We start from the raw sequence: 20,895 nt of genomic DNA on the forward strand, positions 1-20,895 counted from the left end.
GAACTTTCACTTCACCATTGATAAATACGCCTTTCAAAATCCCATAGAAATGAATTGAGAGCTGCGGAATTTCACTCTAGTGGCGGAACTTCACTCTTTGATAAATTTAACCCCATATGCTCAATGGGCATCTGAATCCATTAAACTCTGTTGCCAAAATTATCCCAGTATACTTACTTAAAAGCAACATTTTACAACTTGGTAAATGATTCTTTTTCTTTTCTAAGATGCTGAACAGAAAAACATACAATGCAGCAGTAGACTGGTGGTCATTTGGCATCACCATCTGCAAAATAACCACTGGAATGTCACCGTTTCACAACAGCGGGAACATGGATCAGCTCATTTGTTCCATCAAAAACCATGAACCCAATATACCCGACTGGCTGGATGAAGATCTAAAACATCTTCTGGGGCAGGTGAGTAATGACAGAGGGATAAAAGTATTGACATATTCACTAATAAATGTATTCTCCATTTCTGCTCAATTTGCTGGGATTTAAATAATTGTCCATTCATCCTTTAGCTACTAGAAAAGAATCGGAAGCAACGCCTTGGTGTTCGAGGAAACATCAGATGCCACCCATTCTACAAAGCTATCGATTGGGTGGCGCTGGAAGAGGAAAGATTGCAACCCCCTTACCAGCCGAGAACAGTAAGTACATGGTTGGGGAATAATGATGACAAATTATTATAGCATTGACTAGTGAAGTCAGAAAGCAGTGGCTTTAGTTTGTGGAACTTGTATTTAACCCTATAGTAAAACCTATACACATAAGGCTGAAGGGATGCTCTGTGGGTACAGGTAATGAGATAATTAAAATCTCTGAACCTTCTGGATTCTTCCAAATCTGTTTTAAATTAGCCCCACAATATCCCATACAAAAAAAAAGCTCTGAATATTTGAAACCACTAGGGTTGTTATAGCACTGGTATCTCTGCACAGGCAAACAATATAATGCTGCCATCTGCAAATGTTGTATTTTGCAATTGTAATCTACTTTGTATAGTGATGTGAAATACATGGCAAACTGAAACTCAAAGTGCTATATAATAGAATATTTAATAGAATCAAAATGCTTCATATGGACTTCTAAAAGCAAATCCAATGACTGTTCTCTTGTTCATAATAGATATTTAGCATTGTCTTGATTAAAATTATTTTTCCCTTTTAATGCAGCCATCACCAGACCTATTCCAGCCGTGTAAAGAGAAGCTGTCATTCCTGGAGTACAAGGAGGATGAAGGAACATCAGGGGGCAGTGACGACATTGCCGGCTTCTCATTTCAAAGTTCCACCTGGCTGACGTAAGTATGTGTAGGCGTTTAATCCAGCCAATAAAAACAATTTCCTATTCCATCAGCACAGGTTTTATGGGACAGTGGACATGATTGTGGGCTGCAAGAACTTTTCCGCTTGCTGCATGAAGGCCAGATCATCTCTTGCGATTCCTGCTTCAACCATCGGCTCCACCTTCACTTGGGATTCCATCTTCCAGGGTATGAGACTGCTGGGTAACATCAGGCCTAGAATTATGAGGGGCAGTCACTCATCTGGCACATCACACGTAAGTATAGGTGGGTATCTTTATGTGAGCGAATGTGTGAGTGAACGTGAGATATGAAAGGATAAGGGTGTAACAGAAGGCAAAGCAGAGTCTAAGATCACAGCCTGCTTTGTCTTCCTGCACATCATGTCTATGGAACCAATACCCTGTTAGTTATTTATATAGTTCTAAAGTTCTCATAGTTGGGTAGAAATCCAGATCAAGGGTTTTTTTCCATCTGAAGTAAGATGTTTTTTTTTTCTTTTTACCTTGTCCTGGAAGTTAGTTATTTATATAGCTCTATAGTACTCATAGTTGTTTAGAAATAAAGATCAAGGGTTTTTTCCCATCTGAAGTAAGATGGGGTTTTTTACCTTGTCCTGGTAGTTTTGATGTTAAATGAGCAAAGGGTGGGACATAGACACGTGCAGTTTAAGCCTCGTTTGTTGTCTTTGTTTGTCACGTTTGTCCTGTTGTGTGAGGCGTTACACCCGGCGTGCCGGTAACAAGGTTGAAGCCTTGACGTGGCGTTACTGCTCACATGTATAAACATGTGCTAATTCAACCAATGCTGAGAGTGTGAGTGATGTATTGTTTCATTGGCAGAATTTGTTTCACTTGCTCATAACCTCTTTATCTCTATGATTACAGCATTCACTGTTGGAGGCATGTAGGCCCTATGGCAGGCAGTCGGGACAGGGCACTACAACCTATGCCTAGATTGCTTTTTTTACAAGCACTTGGTACAGCATTCCGCCAGACCCTGGATGCAGTGGATTTTAGAATATGCACTAAAAGGGCAACCTTTTGCCTTGTCATAATAAATGTCCCCTACCATTACATCTCTTTCATAACCCCTCAAACAAAAAGTATAAAATCTGATCTATTAAAAGGTACTGCTCTCCTCTAGTGGCATAACCATACAGCAGACTCCACAGTTGTGGGGTGGGGGCACCGAGGTCACATGGTCTACTCTATGGTATTTCTCCCACCCCAACTTTAAACTACAAAACTTGCCGCCACCACTGTGAAGGAACTCACTGTTTACAACTTTACTCACAAACTTGTAGCAAGTGGCATTGTAATGATTTCCTTCATTTCTTGCTAAGTTGTGCTTTGTGTGTATGTCTGAGCATGCAATACACTTGAGATGCTTGTGGAAAGGTTATTATATATTTAGCAGGCCCAGACACTGTTATAAAAATAATGGATAGGAAAAGTTAGCAACACTCTGCTTGTATTACTTTTATTTAGATTATTTTTAAATGTTATTATGCTCTTTACTTAAAAAGTGAAGTGAATTTGGTTATTCAGCTAATTAAACAAATCATGTGTTTTCAGTGACACAAGAACAGTCAGCTCCTTGGTAATAGTGCTTATTCTATTTGTAAATTGGTATTCTAAAGGCCCAAATACACGGGCCTATAAAAGCTGGCGACAGACCGAGTCTACAGGCTATTGGCCCGTCTGTGGGGCCATCCGACGGGCGTCCCCGATCAATATCTATCGGGCAAGATAAAAAATCCCATTGGATCACGGCCTCATCTGTTCGTTGATGTGGTCCCACGATCTGACCGCCCTAGGGCCCACGATCGGATCAGCTCGATATCGCTACATCAATGTGGGCATATCGGGGGGGAGAGAGATGTCGCCAAACGAGCGGATCTCCCTGTGTATGGCCACCTTAAGAGTATTTTCAATTAGTCATCGTGTTATATATTTTGTGGGTTTTTAAACTATTTGTTCTGGAGCGTTCTACTGTGAGATGTCAACTGGTATCTTGTTGCTAGGATCCCAGGTAGCCTAGCAAACAGGCTGTGCTTTGAAAAACATACTTAAGGAATAGGGGGAACGGGTTATTGCTTTTTTTGGCTGGCAGAAAGACAATTCAAGTTTTTGAAGTATACAGTATGTGGAGACCCACAAAGACAAAATATACTGACCTCATTTTCTATCATAATTGGGGCAAGATGTAAAGAAAAATTAGGCTGGAGCAGTACATTGGTGTTTCCTTCAATGTTCCACAAAGGAGAACTAAAGGCAAACCTTACTTAATTTTGTAGATCTCATATTACCTCAGAACAACCGATGGCAGTGGGTGGAATGGAAGTTGGAAAATACCTATACCATTGTGTCCTGATAAGCGAGTGCAGGGGGATTATGGGAAAAGGTTTTCCAGTAATTTAATCCCTTCATTCAGACCTGCCCAGACATAAAAGTATGATGAACATGAGCAGCATCACTGATAATATACTATTTTACTCTGGCCCTTTAACAACTGACAGCAGCTGGGATGTGTAGTTCTAAAAAACACAGCTGGAGGGCAATATCTCCCCACTGTAATGTTCAGGCACACATACACACAGTACAAGTCACTTCATCATGACACGAACGGGGAATAACACTGCCCTCGCTCTCAGCTGGTAATTAATCTGAGCACTGAGCGTCTACTGCTCAGAGACTATCCAGCCCACGCACGCACAACTCGTTTGTTTCCATCGCTGGGTTGTCACGTGGTGAGTCAAGAGGGAGATCAGCGTGTAGACACGCCCCCACATGACATCATTCTATCCCTCCCTCTACATGTCACGACTTCCTCAAAGTATCAATATGGAGCTTTTGCGGCCCATCCAGAGGAAGGAGCAGAGCGTTTGAATGTTACACAGAATTGTGGCGTCAGAAAGTTTAAATGTCAAAGAGAGGCAACATTGCGCAAGGAAGGGATTGCTAAAGGTAGGTGCTGCTGTGAGAGGAAAATGCGGGGATCAAGGGAGGGAGTATGTGTCTGCTGTTCAATACAATGTTTTGTTTCTGGGACAAAGCCTTGCAGTGAGATGGGCACTGATACTTAACTGTGCACTCGAACCCTGGCTGCAGGGACTGAGACAGGCCCAGGACTCCTGGCTACATATGGGCCCAGGACTCCTGGCTGCAGGGACTGTGGTCTGATCAGCACTGCTGGCCCATGGGGCAGCTCAATCGTCTTGTAAATTGTAATCTGATGTCCTTTAAACCAATCCATTCTAGCCTCTCTTTTATAAAGAAGGCTATTTTGGGCAATCTACAGAGAGGATTTCATTGAAGTCTTTCTAGACTACTCTGATATTGTATTGCCATTGCAAAAGCCATACGTCAGAGATGTTTAAAAGGATACTGTCATGGGAACATTTTTTTTCTTTTCAAAACACCTCCGTTAATAGTGCTGGTCGTGCAGAATTCTGCATTTACAGGATATTACAGTGAATGTAGCCCAATTTATAAATATGGTTTAGTTTATTTGGAAGCACTCATAGAAAAATGTCAATCAGCAAAGAGATAAGTCAATTCAATGCTAAATTAAAAATAAATGAAAGTTACAGTGGCTTATGTATTTCTTTTTATTCACTAACAAGTAGACTAACATAATGTTTTCAACCCTTCCACTAGGTCGGAGGATGGGAGGTTGGGGTCTGGATTTGACTGCTGGTCAGATTTTCAGTGCATCAGGGAACGTTCAAAATCCCCATTTGCCTCTAGTATCAGACTAGACTGCTCGAATTTTCGTCTGGCGAAGTGTTGCGATGGCTGCAAAGCCGTCGCTGCCGAACTTTTGCTGCTTAGTAAATTTACACCCCAGATAGTATGCTTTGTCAGGGATTTCCATTGGCTGAAACAATCCAGCTGCTAGCCCTGATTGTTAGAGGGTTACTTACGTGTGTCCTGCAGCATATAAACCCAACAGCCGTGCAGCCAGGTGTTCAGCCACAGTACTTATTCTCACTAACAATTACCATGAGTTGTGGGCAATGGGATTTTACTGGGATATGCAGACATGTGGAAACCAGTGCGTGTTGATCAAAGAAACATTTAAGCATGTCATTTACCTGGGAATCATAGGTTGCTTTCTTCTGCTGCTGCATTTGTGCAATGTTTATGCAGTGAATCAGCCTTGGAATGGGGGTCCAGGGCCCCTCTCCACCAGTGCCTCCATGCGTTTGTACCTTGTTTTTTCTTCTCGCAGTCGCTATCAGGGCCAATGGGGTAGGTCGGGGAGCAGCACCTAGGGTCGGTGGGGTTACACTTTGATGAATCTGCCCTAAGAGTTAAACTGTAAAGGAATCTGTCCATAGAAACAACCCCTACTCCAAAAGAATTCATGTAAGTCACTGTGTTGCAGAATAGGCCAATAATCAGACATATAACCATTTTAGAGCTAAAGTCAAGTTATTGTGATGTTCTGGGATAAATTTAGAATTTATTGATTTTCTGGATCAAAGGCAGGAACCCACGTAGCGCTTCCAGGTACAGTACAGTGTATATCCCAGGCAGTTATTGTGCTCGGTATGAGGTATTGTTGTTGGAAATGTGATCTTTTCGCTGGCCAGCCTGTAAGGAACAGAACGGAAAATCGGCATTCTGGCATTTCCTTTGTATCATACTCATTATGGGAAAGCGCTGGGGTTGCTTCCTGCTTTTGTACAGAGAGATGAACACCACCAAAAAGAATAACCATGATGTGCTCTGCACAACACCCTCTATTTATTTTTATAAAGAGTTCACTGAGCAGGAAGAGGCAGCTCATGGAAGGTTAGTCGACAAGATGAACGTGAGTTCTTCCACAGATGGAAGGGATGAACAAATGCTGGTAGAGGTCACTCAGCTGAGTCACTGAAGCTGCTAAATTCTGCACTTGCTTTAGAGAGAAATCACTTCCTGTCCTTTTTTCAATATGGTTATTTTTCGGGTTCTAATAGCCCTGAGATAAATTATACATGTGTGGACATGTACTCACTTGTATTTGGAATAAGCATGTCAATTTAACTAAGCATTACTAGGTACTTGTTAGTAGAAAAAAGTACTGGTCTCTTTAGTGTTCCTGATAGGGATACTCAAGGTTATTAGCTTTTACTACTTAACATTCTACTATAGGGCTGTCCAAACCATGGCCTCCAAGTTGGATACAGCCCACCTTGTGTGTGTGTGTGGTTTTTTTTTTGTCCTGATCCATAGGACATATTTATCATAACTATATTATTATTTTATATTATATTATTTGAATCTGTCCTCTTAATGCAGGGCCGGAACTAGGGGTAGACAGAAGAGGCATGTGCCTAGGTTGCAAAGCTTGGGGGGTTCCAGGTTCTTCATAAGCAGCATACCCTTTGTCCGCCACTGAAAAAGGTTAAGTGGGTGCAGCTCTCTGATGTCAAAGCGTGCTAATGCAGGCCCGTCTGCACTTGTTTTTCACCCACCAGCGTGTCCTAGTTTGCGCACAGCAGCACATGTGCATTGTTGTTTCGTGCGCGGCTGCATGGGAGGCGGGGCTCTACGTGCCCAACCAGGTTGCCTGGGGCGCCAGGCCGGCATTGCCCAGCACTGTCTTAATGTGTACTACATCAGACCACTGCATGGGAAAATCACTGGCTGAACAGAAATGTGGGTTTGCTCCCCTATATTTAGACCACTGATGCAATTTTAAAATATACTTATTGCTCATGATACGAATCTAAGAGTGGAGCTTATTAGCAATAGCCAGAGTAGCGCTGGATCGCCATGATACCCCTATGCTAAAACATGCACATACATGCAAGAAACTGTTAAACTCCTAATAAGCTTGATATATTACACTGTAGAAATAAAATTTTAATTATCTGTCTGTTACAGGTAAATCAAGGAGCATCAAAAGCTCTTGGCTCGGGCCTTGGATACTTGGAACACATCTGTCAGCTCATAGAAAAAATTGGGCAGCTCCAGGAACACAACCTCAAGCTGCAAAGGCAAGTCTTTGCCTTGCAAAAAGAGGACAGAATGAAACAGATGAAAGAGGTAAGATCATGTTACACAACTTTTAGACGTTACCAAAGTGTAGAATTTTTGTCTTTCTAACTGGATTCCTTGAGAGAATTGAGCAATAGGACTGCTGGAGATCAGAAATGTAATGGTGTGACATGAGGGTCATGTGAGGCCTGGGGACAAATATGGTGCACAATCTTTGTCACTCTTGCCCTTCAGCTAATGTATTCAAAACATAAAATTTGCTTCCAGTGATACATAATACTTCAGAGATACAAGAACAGACTTGTTTGGAAACTAAAATTAGATTGTTGCTGCTACCATTTAAATGTAACTTAGTGATGTGCGGGCTGGGCTGATACCAGCAGCACCCACAGGTCGGGCAGGTTCGGGCCGACCTCACACGCTCCTTTCCGGGACCTTCCAAATGCCGGTTTCCGACTTCCGGGTTGAGTTTTTATACATGCGCACCTCTCGCCCGCCCCTTTTGTTACGTCATCGGCAGGGTGGGTCGCGCGGATCTATAAAAGAGACCCGAAAGTGGGGTGAGGGGCCTGACCACCACATCAAACTCGTTATCAAACTCTAACAAGTTTATGTATGATTTTGGCCAATCCACTTACAGTAAAAAAAAAGTGGGAAAGTGCCATTAGTCAATTAGCTGAATCTTATGTGGCAAACTATAAATTAGTAGTTTATTGTAGCAGGTTGCTGGACAACAAGGCCTAATGCATTTTATGCCCTTAATCATAGGATCATGATTAAGTAGCCTATGTTTAAGGCATTAAGTCCCAAACATGCCTGAAACGCGCCAGTCCTTGTTGTACAGCAGCCTGCTGCAATAAACGACTGCTTTTATTTAAACGGTCAGCCGCCGTGTTTGTGAATAAGAAATGTTGGATATGGTTGGGGCACCGGTGGCTGAGCACCTGGGAAGATCATGGCATACAAAATATAGAGGATTTGTGAGGGAGGACATATGGTGGAAGGTGGGTCTGGAGCGTTCTTTTCTTTAGTTTTACGCAGCTATAAATCACTGACCATTAGCTATAAAAATAGTAAATAGTGCTTTGTAAATGTGAACTTTATAAATCTGTTTCCTGTTTTAGAGAATTACAGAATTGGTTTAGCTTTTTTAGACATGGGAAAGGAATTTCAAAAGTCTTCTTCTTGTTCTTGTTTTAATAAATATGACTAATATGGACATAAGAGTAATAGCAAGAAATGCACACCAGTCGTTGGCATTAATGTGACATTTTTACAGGTGTTTACAATTTTATAGATCTAAGAGCCCCAAGCTGTGTCAGTTCTGTAATAATGTAACAAGGCTGTCAAATAACCAATCAATACCCCACTCTCCCCCAAAAGGCATATTTCGGTTAATATGAACAAGAAATCCATTAACTTTGGAATGTCAGAAACTTGAGCATGATATCACGGTAGTGAACAGAAGAAGAGAGATATTACAGGTTACATTGCTCCTCTCTCCCCTCTTGTAGGAGTATGTTGTACAGCACTGCTGCTGTGGAGCAGCCGATGTTTTCCTCAGTTCCCACCAAGAGATGAAGAAACAAGTTCCCTTGAGAAGGAACCGGCCACACAGTATGTTTGTACAAAGTGGAAATAACTCTGACCTTTTCATGATCCCAGAAACCGGTGTCAACTCAGAGAAGTTTGGCTACAAAGGTTGGTGTCTTATCAACACTTCTGTTTTTACAAATCTTAATAAAATACTGAAGAACAATAGAAGTTAAGACATGTTACTGGATGAACAGAGTGTATGCCATAGGCCACAGCAGATGCCAACTCATTCATGTATTGAGTTTACTTAAACAAGCGTCTGTTGTCCAACGCGACTTATTTGCAAACACAAATTGCAAAGAAAAGGTGTCATTAGTTCTTATGGAGCTGTTTATACAGTCAAGGGCCCTGCTTCAGATGAAGCAATCTGGAACAGATCAAAAGGACACTGACTAAAGGTGGCCATACACAGGCAGATAATGCTGCAGATATCAGTAGTTTAGACCAATTTGACAGCTAATCTGTCCGTGTATGGAGGATTCCGACGGGTCTTTCCAATCGATATCTGGACACAATATCGTTCGGGAAGGTTTGATTTTTTTTCTCCCGACCGACCCTTCTAAGCCCATTGTGCTCGTCGTAATCCAATCGTTTGGCCATAGGGCCGATATAGCCCTGCTGTTAGTGGCATATCGGGGAAAAGATCCACTCGTTTGCCTACGAGCGGATCTTAAGGTGGCCATACACGGGCCGATAAAAGCTGCCAACAGACCGTGTCGGCAGCTCATTGGCCCGTGTATGGGGGCCCCCGACGGGCTTCACCGATCGAGAACTGGCCGAAAGTCGGCCAGATCTCGATCGGATGGGACAGAAAATCCCGTTGGATCGCGGCCGCATCTATTCGTTGATGCGGTACCGCGATCCGACTGCCCGTTTGGGCATCGTTAGGATCCGATCGTTGGGCCGTAGGGCCCACGATCGGATCAGCCCGATATTGCCCACCTCAAGGTGGGCATATCGGAGGGAGATCTGCTCGTTTGGCGACATCTCCATGTATGGCCACCTTTATAGTGTATGGCCACCTTAAGATGGGTTTACACTAGCACATTTCTATAGCAATAAAATTGCTTGTCTTAAGCACAATAATTAAGCACAATAAAATGTACAAAGTAACAATTTTCACTGCATTCTCTGGCCAGAGTTGTCAATCTTAATGACAAAAAAGGAAAAATAAGTGGGCTAAACTCTTTATTCAGAAACTGTTTTAATGCATGCATTGATATAATTTGATCATGTTTATGCACAATTGCTTCCGCGAAAACAGTAGTTCAAGGTGTGGTATTTATTTATTATGCCTAATGCTTGGGACCTGGGTTATCCAGATAAGGGGGTTTTCCCTAAAATAAATCACAGTATCTTTGAACTACTGAAAACATTCAAATACTCAATATATATCCAATAGGATTGTTTTGCAACCAAATGGATTCATTCAGCTTATTACAAGGTATTGTTTTATTATTGCAGAGAAACGGGTCAATCATTAAAAAGTATTTGCTTATGGGAAATGGCCTTCCTGTATTTTGGAGCTTTCGGGTTTCCAGATCAGCCCTTGAGCAAGCAGCAGCTTGCAAAATAAGGGCAGATACAAATTAATTTTTTTGTCCTAAGACAAACCTGTAAGTACAGGGTCCTAAGGCAGTTTGAGCCAGTCTGTACTCCCTAACAAGTTAGAGGACGGGCAATGAGTTGTCTACATGGGGGTAGATGCTTCACAACAGCGCACAGAGATCATTCATCTAACATGGAAGGCAGGTGCAAAGTGTATAAACATGGCAAACTGCATGGCAGACATTGTAATTGAAGCATAATGGATCTCTTATAACAGCAAAGTGCAAACTTTAGAATAATAGGGCTTTTTTAACCTAAAATTAATTTTCTTCTTCATAACATACTCTGCACGTTTCAAAGCCTGCTGAATCATTATACTTATTAATTTGTATCTCTAGCAATGCCAGTGCTTCACTTAATTATGTTTTACTAATCTGAGAATTTCTTGCTACAGCATCGAATGTGCAGATGAATGAAAGAAGAAGCCCTTCGTTGCTCGGGTTTAGGAAGTCAGCCAACAAAGTGAAATTTGATGAAAGAGTTTTTCAGAAATTGTGGGACAAGACATACTGTTATGCTTTGCCAGAGCAGGAAACTAGAAAGGTAAAGAAAATGCATATGCAGAGTATTTTTGTTGGTTCATGGCAACTTAGGAAGATGGAGGTCATGACACACCATGTTTATTGCCATCATCTTCATCATAAATAATTTATATGACAAAGTGGGTGTTTCAAAAAACAAGGGTTAAAGAATAAATAGGACATATGAGTCCTATCCACAAGAGCTTGCAATCATGTACTATACATTTCTTTATATCTATTTGATATAAGTGGTGTCTGCTTCTATAACATGGTACAGGTTGCATAGATGGAACCTCTGGCACTTGAACCATAACATTTTTTAAATAAGGGCTCCTTGAGCAATTGCAAGGCAGCTCCGGAACAAGAAACCCCTTAAACAATCCAAAGGACCAACTACCTACAAAACAGCACTGGTCTAGGCATGGGGGTAAATTTATCAAATAGTGAAGTTCCGCCACTAGAGTGAAATTCCGCAGCTCTCAATTTATTTCGATGGGATTTTGAAAGGCGTATTTATCAATGGGTGTGAAAGTGAAAGTTCACCCTTTGATAAATATGCCTATAAAAATCCCATTGAAATGAATGGAGAGTGGCGGAATTTCACTCTAGTGGCGGAACTTCACTATTAACTTCACTCTTTGATAAATATACCCCACTGGCTCAACTGAGACTGCTAAGACAAAAGTTTTATATCTATGGAACTGGGTATAACCCCTACTATGGGAATATATCATTATTGTTTGTTGAACTTTTTATTAGGGTTCTTCAGAGATTTGTGGTTTTATGTAATTAATATTATGTTTAGACAGAAAATGTTATGTATTGCTCTCATTATTTGGCTAAAAAAATTACAAACCAATTAATTTTGAAATAGTCACATGGTGACATCACACTGCCCTCACACCTGGAAAAACAGACTTTTAAGCAGGAAATCTCTGATGGTCTCCATAACTAACTGGGATTCATTTGTGGCTGCACAGCTAGAGGTTTATGGCAGATATTAGGACAACTTTGAAAAGTTTATTAGTCCAAACTAGGCCTTCATTTAAACATTTTTGTTCTGAACACAGAACACCTTATAGGTGATTGTCCTGTTTTTCTATTCGATCCTGAAAAAATCCTGTAAGGGGCCTTAATGAGATAAAAAAGGATTTGCACAAGGACACAAGTTAAATGTCATTAAGGGTGGTGACACATGCTAAGATTTGGGGAGATTTAGTTGCCCTGCTCTTCTTCGGGCGACTAATCTCCCTGAAAAGCTTAACAAGCAAACTTCGGGCGAATTAAGAAGACGAAGCACTCTAAGTGCCATCCCGCCTGCGATTAGTCGCCCGAAGAAGAGCCGACTATATCCCCGCGAATCTTACCGCGTGTCACTAGCTTTATGGTTTCAGTTAGACGTAAGACTTAAAGGAAAACTATACACCCAAACAATCAGGTATCTATAAAAATAAATTGCATGAAACAGCTCATATGTAAAACCCTGCTTCATGTAAATAAACCATTTTCATAATAATACACTTTATTAGTAGTATGTGCTATTGGGTATTAGAAAATAAGCCCCCCCCCCCCGGGATCCTACGATTCATGGTGCACGCAAACAAACCATACAAGTTAGGTCACATGAGCCAATTACTGGACAAAGTTCTGTCTTTTATTCCCACATTTCTTCCTGTTACAGTCAGAGTTGTAGTATTTCTGGTCAGGTGATCTCTGAGGCAGCACAAAGAATATCATAAAATGGGGGGCTAAAGGGAAAAGATGTAAAAGGGCAATATTTACTTATATATATATTTCAGTTTGGTAACATTCTTTAATATACCACTTAATATGATGTAAACTATCTGTTGCTTAAATATTCATTTTTGGGGGTATAGGGTTCCTTTTAGTCTAATGTAGCGATGGATCAAAGTTTCTTTTAGGTTAAACAAGTCTGTAGGGCCTTCATCGTTTACCTTGGGTCACTTCTTCAACAAAGAATCAAGGTATTAAATGAAGGTGTAGTCCAGCAATATCTATGTGTAAGGACTCTATGTGGTCTAGTGGGCAGCGGGGTCCACCGCTGCTCCTTCAGCGTGGACGCCCGCCACGCTCCCTCCTTCTTCTCCTGTGCTGGTCCCCTCTATGGTGAGCACTTCCGAGTTTCATAGGCGCATTCACGCTGGCGTGATGATGTCATCGCGCAATGGCGCGAAATTCAAAGTATTTAAAGGGGCTTTGTATTATTACACATTGCCCGTTGTTAGGTTCTGATTCTATCTGTTATTACTGGTTTTGATCCTTGCCTGCCTTTTTGACTATTCTGATCCTCTCCAATCCTGACCTTTGCCTGCCCACTGACTATTCTACACTCTATATCCTGATTCGGGCCTGTCTGACGATTCCCTGCTTGTGCTGGTCCAGCAGCTCAGCTTGGGTTCTGGATATAGGGTGCCGACATGACACTAGGTCAAGAAACATGGCTGTAGGTGGAATGTTTAAAACCGTAATGCTACAGTATGTTGCTCAATACTCAGGCTAATAATCAGTAACCCTCCATCATTAAATGATTATTCAGTAAAAGGGTGGTAACATTTAATCTGTACTATATAGTGGGTTACAGTCACCTTTCAGACTTCAATGGCCAATGAGATCAAATAATTCAGTATTCTCCAACACATTGGCTGTTGTTCCCAGTTGGCCTCAAAGCAGGTACTTTGATTGGGGCAAGTTTTGGTAGCATAAAACAGATGTACTGCCAAACAGATTGTCCTTTAGACTGCCAGTCCACATAAGGGAACCTTTATTCATGCTTGTGTTGCTCCCCAACTCTTTTACATTTGAGTGTGGCTCACAGTTAAAAAAAAAGATTGGGGGCCCCTGCCTTACACTTTTAAAAGTTAAAGATATGTGCTAATTGTATTGTAATTGGTCGACCTGGGTGGATGTCATAGATGTATCAGTGTGCAGTGTTATTCTACCTGCCACATAAGTTCAGCTAGTAGGGCGGGATGAGATTCTAATATCTGTAGGAAAAAGAGAAATGGGAGCACCATCCATCAATTGGAGAAACAGAAGATGGTGTGCAGGGTCCAGTAAAGTGATCACATATAGAGGAGAAAGATGACCCATATAACCGCACCTTCCCATCTATTGGATCCGAAAGTTTATGTGTATCAGTTAAAACTTATCTTTTAATAAATAGTTTAAAATAATGTCCAAAAACAAATTAGTTAAAACTAAGATTCTAATATCTGCCACACATGTACTGCTACATGGTAGGATGTCATTGTAATATCTGTCACATTCTACTAGAAGTTATGTAGTAGAGTGTGGTGTCTTTTTACTACAGTATGTGCAGCACTGAGCTAATGAGCTTAGATGAATATACTGTCTCCTTGATAAGCAATTATTGTTCTACATTCTGAGCCATATAGTACTGCACAATATTTACATAATACAACTAGTAATTTTACCTTTTATGTTCTGTAGTTTGATCATCCATTCAGAATTGTCAGGGAACTTCTGAAGAAAACAAAGACCAGAAATAAGTTGGGAATGTCGGCATCTTTGAAAAGTTCATGCCCTCAGCTCTACAGGTATAATATTCTTTAATTCCCACTTTTGGGACAATGCATTTTTTTTGGAGTTGGGCCAGATTTCTTCTGACTGCGTCCAGAGGCCAGTATCTTCTGTCACCCCCATCCCACCCCAACCCAGGAGATATATGAGATATAGGTGGTTTGGAGGGGTAGAAGTTTTGAAAGCTGGAGCTCATGCCACGTAATACTCATCTAAATCAATAGTGTGCATTAGAGACAACTATAGTTAACTACTAGTATACTGAGATATTCTGGAAAATATAATATGCAAAACGTGTTAACCACCAATTAGATGTTTGCTTTGAAGCTGTAGACCAGCGCTGAATGTTAATTGGCTGCTAAGGGCTGATTGAACTGTGATTGAACTGAAGAAGTAAACCTTGCACCCTGTATTTCACTACTTCTCTATCTATAAAGTGTGGCAAGAAAAGTGCACTGCTTTTATAAATCAGTTTTTTTCACAATACATAACAATTGCATTTCTTTCTTGCTAGTAAATATGGTGTGCAGTATCTTGTTTTGAATGTTTGAAACTGAAATAAATAAAGATAAAAATATTTACTTATTCAAGAAATCAAATTCTTTTTTTAATTAAACATATCTAAAAGGTCATTTTTACACCAGGAATAAATAGTTTAGCTTTCTTCTTGTTATAAGTGACCAAAACCCCAAACTAAAAATTGTTGACTGCATTTCCTTAAACCTTGATTCAACTTTTATATGCCTCTTAATTAGACCTTTTTTAATCCATGTTGAAAGTTACATCTTCATGTGCAAAATATTTAATTGCCTAATGCTGATATACTTTAACTAACTTAAGGCAAGAAGACTATTTAAATAATACTTTACTCAAAAAGTGCATGTCATTAATAGAAATCCAGCTTGTGGTTAATGAAATCTAGGATATTCAATTTATTAAATGAAGTTCAGACTTTCTGTAAGGTATTGGCATTGACTTTCTCTAGGAAGATCGGAAATGAAATAGAGATTAAAAATTTCAGACTATGCTCTTTTTACCTTTTTACCCTTGATTTAGGGCATGGACACACATGCAGTTTTACAGCGCAGTAACGCGGCGCGCTTTTTAAAAAAAAAAAACGCCTTGTAAATATGCTAACCTAGCGTGCGAAAACGCTTTGCATATTTAAGAGGGGGTCGGCTTTTTTAAAAAACCGTGCCGCTTTACCGTGCCGTAAAACTCCATGTGTGTCCATGCCCTAAATCAAGGAACCATTGCTGGCATCCAGTGAAGAGGGTTAGTGACTTTTGTCCCTGGAATCTATGCACCAAGGGAACTTTTATAACTTTAATTAAACAGATATATGTCCATGCAATAAAAAGTCATGAATAACTTGTAAAATATAAACAGAAGGTACATTATTCTTTTACAATAGTTTATACATTATGCTCTATATAATATTGTCTGTGCTACAAAATACTCTTCTAAGCAGATTCTCCACAAGTATAGAATCTGCAGCCCTGCTGCTCCACTTGTCTTTCAAACTGCAGGTGGATTTCAGTGCAAAATACAAAATGTCACGTTTCGGTGGCGAAATCCTCTACATCTGACTGCACCAGAGTGGAAACAATGCTTCCGGTTGCAGGCAGAGCAGAAGCAAAGCAGCGGAGCAGCAGATTCTGGCCCTAGCCTAAAAGTCTGCTTGTCTTCTTGAATTGCTGCCTATATAAGTGTTATAAACAGTTGAATGGCATGTTAACAAGAACTGTTATTATTTTTGCAATTATCTTCCTCAGGCCTGATCTTGTACAATGCGATTTGAAAAGAAAAGAAAGGAACTCAATGATTGTTCTTGGACCGAATACAAAGAGGAGGGAATCTATGTGGTCTAGCAATTTTCTCTTAAGCAGGTAAACAGCCCTCGTTTGTACTAATGACTGATGGCAACATTGGTGATTTATATCTTATTGATTAGGCAAATAGAGATTAGTTGTGTGATTCACAAGGGTGATCTCTCTTTTACAATGGCTTGAGAATTATGTGATTAGATGAAAGGATGAATGTGTCACAGGATTCCATTGGCGTTAGAAGATTTTAATCTGAACTGGATATTTATATCTTTCTTTAGTTGTACACAGACATTAAGGGCCCTGACACACTGGGGTGCTTTATCACACGGCTGGAAATCAATACCCGCCACTGTTCTCTCTGAATGTAAAGCACATTATATGATGGAGATCTCCGATTGTCAACAGAAATTGTGGAAGGAGGCATTGTTGTATTATTATTCATTCATCAATGGAAAGGGTTTAAGCTGGCAATAGATGGAAAGATAAATTAGTACAAATTGAAATTTCGGACGATTTTCTGACTGTGTGTGGATCGTCCCGACATTTTTCATGATGTTTAGGACAGGTTCGAAGGTTTCTGTCCGCTAGCGATAATATCTCTGCATGTATTACCTATCTGATGATATCAATGGGTGACTGTCACTTCTATTTGTCCGACATAACTTTAATACGATTGCTGTCACTACACAGGTAATGTGGTCAGATGAACCAGGTTGTAGATCTTTTCATAGCAGTGAAATAAACTACAGCTCAAGGTTTTCTCATTCGCTGTACTTAGAAATAGCACAAAACTATTCCAACATAACTATTCCCCTGCAATATCAAGGAAAAGGATTTTTTAATAAGATTTGTCACCCTGATGAAGTTAAATATTTTTGATACCCCGGTGAAAAGACTGTAATGTAATTAAACAGCCCTACTAAGCAATCAGTTTAGAAGAAAGCATCTCATAGTCGCCATTGGTGTGTATGGTGTTCCTTTTCTCCAGAGTCCCCATTGGCAAATTTACATTTTTGAACATATACTTATTATTTGAATACTTCCTTGACTAAATGATAGTGCTATTTGGATGGAGGCAAATTGAAAAAAATGTCATTATTGTGATGGCTGTCTATATTTTTCTGTGTTCAAGCCATAAACCATACAATTTAATTGTCTTTAGAAAAGATGATGATATGTGAAGGTGTGGAAGAGGAAGAAGAAGAAGAAAAGCAAGAGGATGTGGAGAAAAGACAAAAACAGGATGCTAAGAAAAATGGAAAACGTGTGGAAGCTGCTCTATTAGATGGAAATGTAAAATTTTACACTATAAAATGAGCAATGCAAGTGTACAAAGATGTGTTGATTTGGAATTCCCAGGGCTATTTATTCTGCAAACTGATGTAGAACTTGGTATTTATTGCCTGTTTTGTTTTCAATGTCAGGATATTTCAGTTCAAACATGTATAGTAAATTTTCACAGTCTCCAACACTCCTGAATGGAACAATGGGACAGTTTAGGCTATGCCACTGGTCTGTTTCATTCATGCTGTGCATCTAATGATAGGAAAGAATTACATATTAGTATATCTCCCTGAAAAACCTTCCTGCCGGCTAGAGTCAAAATCACCGGGAAGGATGGCACTCGGAGCGCTTTGATTTCAAAAGTCGCCCGAAGTTGCGTCAAGCGGAAAGCTCTCTGAGTGCCATCCCGCCAGCAATTTAGATTCTAGCCAGAGGGAAGACTTTTCGGGGAGATAAGTCGCCGGAATAAGAGGCGCTTTGTCGCCAGGCAACTAAATCTCCCCGAATCGTATCTTGTGCCCTTACCCATAGGACTGAGAAGCTTCTTAGAAGTAGCATATATGGACCCCCAACAGGGTTCCTTTTAAGCAATTACTATATATTGCTATTGTGTTGGTGTCTTGGTTCTGATCTCTATACAGTCACTTCACAGTGAGCAGCAAATATGGGTGGGGACTGCTGGGCATTGACAACTGGTGCTGGGCACTACTAGGCGAGGGGCACCTAGTTTTTAAATAAAGCGCATTTACATCTATACATTCTAAGTGTAGAACAGGAGGTTGAAATATATCGCTGGAAAGTATCATTACAACTTCTGTTTAAAGAAACTGATAATTAAACATGGTTGTTCAATGTTTTCCCCTGATGCCTATAGCACAGGACTTCTACAGGTAATACAGTAATTGACAGGGGCGTAACTACAGAGGAAGCAGACCCTGCGGCTGCAGGGGGGCCCAGGAGGTACAGGGAGCCCAATGAGGCTCTCATTGATGAGCATTTTGAACATATATTGGTAAAACAGGACAAACACTGGATATGTTGGGGGCCCTAAAATTAATTTGCTGTGGGGCCCAGCAACATCTAGTTACGCCACTGGTAATTGACAATAAATCTGACACTGAAAGACAGTTTTGTTTTTTAAAATTGCAGCTAATGCATAGTGAGGCATATCTAGTGAGACATATATGCAGTATAATTGTTACCAGAAAACTAGGATGTATTGCTATAGAGCTCATCATGGACCCTAGTGGTGGGGGGTTCATTTAGTAAGTGTATAGCTAGGGACAAAGTTCAAAATACAGGCCAGTCTGTGTTTTCTGCACTTTTTGCCCCTCCTTGCTCTTTAAAAGATTACAGCAGGTCTCTGTGCTCCAAAAGTAGCACAGACACCTGCACTTGGCATTGCTGTTTTTATGAGGGGCTGGTGGTGGAGGCATATAGACATTCCAAAAAACAGCAGCATGCACTCAAATATCCAACAAACAGGTGTATAAATAAAAGGAAAGTTTACTTTAATGCAAAAATATAAGATACACCAACAGCCTTAATTATTTTGTGCACAGATACATTTAATCATTCCTCCTGTCCCTTTACCAGTCCCCTAATTTGTTCGCAATTCAGACATGACAGGCAGTAAAGAGAGGACTGGCTTGCGCCTGCCAACACTGTGATTAGTGCTTATCACTTTCAACAGGCTCAGTGCTGCACTCTCACACCAGCTGCAAACAAGTGTGTTTTTGCAATTGGTGCAAGAGCAGCAATAAATGGCCCTTGTAAATTATATTTCACTGCTAAACATCATAGTCAGGGATATGGTCTAAATTATGGAAAGACCCTTTGTCTGGCAAACCCTAATCGGAAATGTGTGGCATCTTTTGTGTGCCTATTTTAATGTATTCATTGTTCAGTTCTCTGTTACTGTTTTCATAAAATATTTATCAGCTATTATTCGAGCTGAAACAATTGTTTACTTGATTATTCTGTGAATAGTCTCTCTTCATTTTTCAATACATTAAGTTTTATATAACTTTACAAACTGTTGTCACATTTCAGGATGTATAATTTTTATAAAATTAACACATTTTCTGTTTATACCTATGCAAATGTTATTATACTTACACATTATTTTATATTTATGACCTGCATCCAGATATATTTTTACAAGATGTTAACATTTTCAGAAATAAAATTGTTTAATAAACTTCTTTATGATATATATCTGATATTCTCGCGATTTCATTCACTGAATAACCTCCTGCAAGGACATTTGAAAAATAAAAGAACAGATCAAGTGAATTGTAAACATTGCAAAATAAACAATATACCGTAGATAAATAGAGATGGTCCCACAGATGATTTTACTCAAGTTCAAAAAGGGATAAATGCCCAAGTGCATAATATGGCAACTTACTCTGGGGCTTGGCACTGCTCTAATGAATCAAAATGTATTAGGGGCTTATTTATCAAAATCCGAATTTTTCTGATGTTTTAAATAAACAAAGTCAGAACAAACTAGAATCCGCGATTTGCCCTTATTTATCAATTAAAAAACCTCAAAAAAAATCGGATCGGGCAAAAAGGTGACTTTTTCGGACTGCTGTGCGACAAACCTGAATTGTTCACATTTGACGCTCGAAAACCACGAAAAACACGAGTTTTCATGGAGAAACCAGCCTCAAACCCCGAAAACTCCAAACATCTTCAAATGGTTAAAGGAGAAGGAAAGGTTAAAACTAAGTAAGCCTTATCAGAAAGGTCCACCTAAATATACCAGTTAGGGTAGGGGCACACTGGGCGATTCGGGCCTGGCGACTGATCGCCTCGTCTTTGCGGTAACCAATCTCCCCGAGCGCCTTCCCTCTGTCTTGTGCCAGATAGCCCTGAGCTTGCTTGTTTCACAGTACTTGGACATTGCACAAATCATACTAGTTGGGGAATTGATAGAAATGGGATTGAACTACTGGGACACTTTTAAATCTATTTTCCATAAATGCAATCCAGACCCATATGGAAGAACACCTGGAAAGAATGGCATTGCATATGCAGCTATACTATTCTTGAAATAAGCCCCTCTGTACCTCCCGTTCACACTAGCTTTAGCAAATAAAATCCTATAAATTGAGATGTAGTTAAATTTTGCAGCACAAATACATCACTTTCATCAAAACAATGGTTAATATTTGCACATTTCAA

General features: G+C 40.2%; 2 protein-coding genes across 4 annotated transcripts in view; both read left to right on the forward strand.

Moving 5' to 3' along the window:
- The window catches only part of LOC108705728 (serine/threonine-protein kinase Sgk2-like), a 183,359-nt gene that overhangs the window by 73,748 nt on the left and 88,716 nt on the right, over nt 1-20,895 (forward strand). The window lies entirely within an intron of this gene.
- On the forward strand, nt 4,041-19,918 carry LOC121396224. The gene is made up of 7 exons (XM_041570983.1): nt 4,041-4,280; nt 7,191-7,352; nt 8,819-9,005; nt 10,903-11,051; nt 14,501-14,607; nt 16,366-16,479; nt 17,582-19,918. The coding sequence occupies exons 1-7, from the start codon at nt 4,203-4,205 to the stop codon at nt 17,598-17,600; spliced, it is 816 nt and encodes a 271-aa protein (XP_041426917.1). The 5' UTR covers nt 4,041-4,202; the 3' UTR covers nt 17,601-19,918.

This window comes from Xenopus laevis, chromosome 7S, assembly GCF_017654675.1.
Source record: "Xenopus laevis strain J_2021 chromosome 7S, Xenopus_laevis_v10.1, whole genome shotgun sequence".
In the NCBI taxonomy this organism is placed as follows: Eukaryota; Metazoa; Chordata; class Amphibia; order Anura; family Pipidae; genus Xenopus; species Xenopus laevis.

Coding starts and splice junctions, on each gene's coding strand:
- LOC121396224 (XM_041570983.1), top strand. CDS start 4,203: ATGTTACACAGAATTGTGGCGTCAGAAAGTTTAAATGTCAAAGAGAGG. Junction 4,281..7,190: donor CAAGGAAGGGATTGCTAAAG/GTAGGTGCTGCT, acceptor TGTCTGTTACAG/GTAAATCAAGGAGCATCAAA. Junction 14,608..16,365: donor TCATGCCCTCAGCTCTACAG/GTATAATATTCT, acceptor TATCTTCCTCAG/GCCTGATCTTGTACAATGCG.